We start from the raw sequence: 5,297 nt of genomic DNA, 5'->3' as shown, positions 1-5,297 counted from the left end.
AATTCTTTCATAAGATTCCTCTAATATTCCACAAAATAATAAATAAGATTCCTGAAAATGGGACTCATTTATCCTAAATATTTACTCCAGCGACCAAGGAGAGCTCTGGAGATATAATAGCCCGTCAGAATTCTTCAATCTTGGACTGAAAAACACAGACTTTCACTGCCCATTCTTTAAAAGACACTGCCTCCTTCATACCTGAACTACTCAGGGAAGCTCTCTCTAGTATCTTGCCACGGCACCCCAATTCTTTTTCCTTATCTCACAAGGCTCTGCCAATTTAAAAAAAGTATTTTGTTTAGTCTGTCCTGTAGAGACCTGTCCCTCTTCTGAGGGGCTCAGGAAAAGTTTGATTTTGTAGATTATCAGGAATTTATCTCAGTGTTTGGCTGAGAGTGATATACTTTACAGGTTCTTATATCCTACACAATAGGAAATAATTACAACTTTTTAAAAAGAAGTACAAATGGAATACAAAAATTGAAAAATATGTAGGTGTAAAGCAACATAATACTTTCTAAAAATTGAAAATGACAGAGTATCTTCTCCCTCACAGATAAGAAGAAATAAAATACTAAAATGAAATTACTGAACATTCACATAATTGTGAAAATGACTGTGGCAGGGCCACCTTGTTTCACTTAAGTGGTCACCAGTGTTCTCTTAATAAAATGGAAGAGGCAGGAGATATGTCTATATTTAGCTCAGAATACATATCTCCTATGGGTTGAATTTGTACCTCTAAAATTCATCTATCTATGCTGTAAATACTCGTACTCATATGTGATCATATTTGGAATCTTTACTGGGTAATCAAGTTAAAATATGTTCATTAGAGTAGGTCTTAATCCAAATGAGTTGCATCCATATAAAAAGGGAAAATCAGACATAGATACATACATATAGGGAGGAAAATGTGTGGAGGTGTAGGGAGATTTCAGCTATCCACAAGGCAAGGAGAGGGTCCTAGAATAGATGCCCCTTATGCATTCACACCTTGCATAAGATCCAACTCAGATGTAACCTTGATTTGGACTTAGAGCCTCCAGAAGTATGAGACAATAAATGTATGTTGTTTAAGTGACCCAATCACCAGCATTTTGTACAGAAGCTCTAGAAAACTTATATAATATTTAAATGACCTTGATTAGATTTTTTTTTTTTTTTTTTTTTTTTTTTGCGGTACGTGGGCCTCTCACTGTTGTGGCCTCTCCCGTTGCAGAGCACAGGCTCCGGACGCACAGGCTCAGCGGCCATGGCTCACGGGCCCAGCCGCTCTGCGGCATGTGGGATCTTCCCGGACCGGGGCACGAACCCGTATCCCCTGCCTTGGCAGGCGGACTCTCAACTGCTGCGCCACCAGGGAAGCCCGACCTTGATTAGATTTATAAAACAAAGAAACAAACAGCAGATAAATAATCACACTTGTTACCCTACTGTCACCAAACCTGAACATCCCAGGAAGACTGTTACTGGTTCATTCATGAACACCGCACTATAGAGTGAGTGGCCCAGTGACTGTGGCTACCAGTTTGGGTCCCTCATTGGCTGACCTGGTGTCGAGGTGGACTTGAACCTCTCTGACTGGATGCTCCCACCATCCCCATGATGTTGAGCTACAAGTCATGAAGGTTTTCCACTTCAAAAACAAGAGAATAAGGCCTAGAAAAGAATAGAATTAGATCATCTGAACGAGTTGGAGTAGACTTCTGATTCTAGGCAGCCTGGAATAAGTTGTTTCCTGAACTTTTTGTTGCACTTATTTCTATGCTGTATTGGAGTCCCCTTTTTAAGTGAATCCATAAACACAGTAATGGTGAAAAGGTTTCTGAATGGGCTATACTCTTCCTATCAATACTATCATCCCTGATTTGAGACTTATAACTGTTATTTAAGCAGTGAAGCCATTTCCCTCAGTTTGCCTTTACAATAAACCACAACATTACAAGGTGATTGCTCACTAGGTTCCCGTATTCCCTCAATCAACTGAAGTGAATAATTACTAGTTGTTACTCCCCTTTCCAATCTTCAACATCAGACTTTCCCTTTCCCCTCTCCATCCTAGATTTCCTATGTATCAGTCATCTCTGAGGTCCCAGTTATCACTTCAAAACCAATTATGGTATATTTTGAATATTTTGGGGTTTTTTTTAACTAATGTGTCCATTTAATTTCTGAATTTATAAATGTGAAAGAAACAAAGCTCACTAAAAATATTAATGGATTCTTTTTCTTAAAACGACTTCCTACATAATACGATATGTATTATATTTAGGTCCTTAATCCATTTTGAGTTTATTTTTGTGATTGCTGTTGGAGAATTTTCTAATTTCATTTTATTACATCTAGCTATCCAGTTTTCCCAGCACCATTTATTGAAGAGACTGTCTTTTCTCCATTATATATTCTTGCCTTTTTTATTGTAGATTAATTGACCGTAAGTTCATGGGTTTATTTCTGGGCTCTCTCTTCTATTCCACTAATCTATGCGTCTGTTTTAGTGCCAGTACTATACTGATTGATTACTGTAGTTTTCTGGTATAGCCTGAAGTCAGGGAACCATATTCCTCCAGCTCTGGTCTTCTTTCTTAAGATTGTTTTGGCTATTCGGGACCTTTTGTGTTTCCACACACATTTAAAAACTTTTTGTATAGTTCTGTGAAAAATGCCCCGGTATTTTCATAGGGATTACATTGAATCTGTCGATTGCCTTGGATAGTACAGTCATTTTAACAATATTAATTCTTCCAACCAATAAACATGGAATATCTTTCCCTCTGTGATGTCGTCAATTCCTTTCATCAGTGTCTTATAGTTTTCCAAGTACAGGTCTTTTACTAACTTAAGTACATTTATTCTTAGGTATTTTATTGATTATTTTTCTCTCACACTGGCAGTTTCTCAGTACTCAGAGTAACCAGTTTTGTTAAAATAACAGCTCACATTTATTCATCAATTCCAGTATGTGTGGTATTTTGGGGACCTAATTAATGTTAAAAGAATTTAAAATTTACTAAATGTTAAATAATTTTAGTGTTTATGTGTAAGTATTCCCATTTCTGTTTGTGTTCTGTCTTTGCAGAAAGTGGTTTTGTCATTCTCTTCATTCTGATCACTGGAGGTTTTGATAAGAATTGGAGGTAATAGCTGGTGAATTATGTCCCATGATTTTGAGGAGCACTCTGCAGACCATGTCAGAGAGTTCCTGCTCAGGCCATGGAGGCTCAGCCATGGAAAGGTAAGATTCTGTGTGGGAGTAAAATGGCTGCCAAGTGGCCAAAGTCATTCTGATGGAGGCAACGACTTCAGTTAGGGAGGTCAGACTCGTTCAGGAAGCTCAAACTGAGTTTTATTCAATGTAGGTGGCTTAGGTGACAACTTCTCAGAGTTCTCATGCATAAATAGTAGGCATAAATCAGCTGAGGTGAACTTTGCCTACGTGGGGCATAGTTCAAAGATTTTCTGGTAGAGGTCACGGAAAGTTTAAAGGTCACCAGATTTCCACTGTGATTGGTTGACTGGAGGCCAAGCAGGGGGCCATCCACTCACACGTGACATGGGGTGCCTTAGTGACAGGCCTCCCTGCTTTGCATTTTATCCAATCAGATATGAACATTGCCCGTGACATCAGAGAAGGCAGGGAGTATAAACGGGGCCAGCGGCACTCAACTGCCGCACTGTCCTTCCCTCTGAGCTGTGGGGGAGACGGTTCTGACATGTCTGAGCCTTCGCCTGAGACGTCTGAAGAAAGCCTGGCCACCAAGGAAGCAGAGCCCTCCAAAGCCGAGCCAAAGAACCCGAAGCAGAAGACACCGAAGCGCCGCGGCTACCGCAGCCGCCGCCGCTCTGATGGCTTCGACAGCTTTGCCGCCTATTTCCCCAGGGTGCTGAAGCAGGCCCACGAGGGCCTGAGCCTCTCAGAGGAGGCCGTGGACGTCATGGATTCGTTCGTTAAGGATATGTTTGAGCGAATCGCCAACGAGGCGGCGCACCTGGTCTGCTCCAGCAAGCGCTCCACCCTCAGCTCTGGAGAGATCCAGACCTCCGTGCGCCTGCTGCTGCCTGGGGAGCTGGGCAAGCATGCCATGTCCAAAGCCAGCAAGGCCGTCATCAGATACACCACTGGCAAATGAGCTGCCTCCGGACCATCTGAGCATCTCAAACCAAAGGCTCTTTTCAGAGCCACTCATTTGGCGGGAAAAGACCTGTAGCTCTGAAGAGTCCGATCCACTCTGGGTTTTCGCCCTGTGCCATGAGGGAAATACCATAAACCTCATCCACTCTGCTTGAGTATATGTCTTTAGTGCCATTCGTTCCACAGAGAATCACGAACTAGTCTTAGCCAAAATGCACCTTGTCACTTTCCTAAATGGTCATTTCTACTTGTGGTTTCTCTGTTCACCCATTTTAGGGATTTTTATGGTCAAAATTCTTTCCATACAAGATTCACTGACCATTTTTATTGTCATTCTCCCAGCTGTATATAGCAGTATCATCCAGAGATTTTTATGTGGGATATAGTAACTGAAAGAGTGAAGTAGTGGACATGAAAATCTCACTTACACGTTCATACGCCTTTAACATATCTCAAATCTGAATTCAGTTAAGTACATAAAATAGGACCCAAACGCAGTGTAAAACTAAATAATCTAATTTTCTAGAATCAAGCACCATACCTCGTGAAATTAGTATTCTACATAATTCAGATTTCTCTGATTTTATTTTTTTATGCCTAAAACTTTTCGGTTTTTATCCAGAAATCTTGACTGAACTGTAATTCTGCATGGATGATGAGATCATCCAATGACAGCAGCTGTAGCCACAGTCTGAGGAGCAGCAGCTTATGAGGGACTGGGAGCCCCTGAGCCAGAGCAATTGGCCCAGAGTGTGGTGGGGCGTCCAGAGCTGAACAAATAACAGCCTTCCTGTGATACTCAGCCGGGAGAGTGAGCGGGAAGGAGGTGTGATAGTTTCCCTGTGGTTTTCCCTTCAAGTACTTGCTTTTAATCATGGTGATTTAAGTACACACAACCAGATCTGGTAGTGGGACATGTCTCTATCTCCTTGCATGAAAATAAGAGGGGGAAGTTCAGCAGTTAAGAGAACTAAGATGACTCCTTCCTCTACCTCAAGTAATTTGAATGTTAATGCTTCTAATAATATTTATTGAATTTAATATCCATTGTGCTTTCTTCTTGGTGCATTGCCTTTTCTTCTAATCTTTTTCTAAAAATATGTTGCTGAATTTCAAGGATTTGTTGATTTTCCTAGTCCATTTTTCAAAAAATTGATTT

The 5,297-nt window shown here is 40.9% G+C and overlaps 1 protein-coding gene across 1 annotated transcript; it reads left to right on the top strand.

The window, feature by feature from the left end:
- Positions 1–3,690: 3,690 nt before the first annotated feature.
- Positions 3,691–4,741, top strand: LOC309798376 (late histone H2B.L4-like). The gene has a single exon (XM_082646579.1). The coding sequence runs from the start codon at positions 3,720–3,722 to the stop codon at positions 4,134–4,136; it is 417 nt and encodes a 138-aa protein (XP_082502705.1). The 5' UTR covers positions 3,691–3,719; the 3' UTR covers positions 4,137–4,741.
- The last annotated feature ends 556 nt before the right edge of the window (positions 4,742–5,297 follow it).

Source organism: Mesoplodon mirus (assembly GCF_964341445.2).
Source record: "Mesoplodon mirus genome assembly, contig: HAP1_SCAFFOLD_3160, whole genome shotgun sequence".
Classification (NCBI taxonomy): Eukaryota; Metazoa; Chordata; class Mammalia; order Artiodactyla; family Ziphiidae; genus Mesoplodon; species Mesoplodon mirus.
The sequence above is the reverse complement of the archived record's forward strand: the minus strand, read 5'-3'. Positions and strand labels throughout refer to the sequence as shown.

Coding starts and splice junctions, on each gene's coding strand:
- LOC309798376 (XM_082646579.1), top strand. CDS start 3,720: ATGTCTGAGCCTTCGCCTGAGACGTCTGAAGAAAGCCTGGCCACCAAG.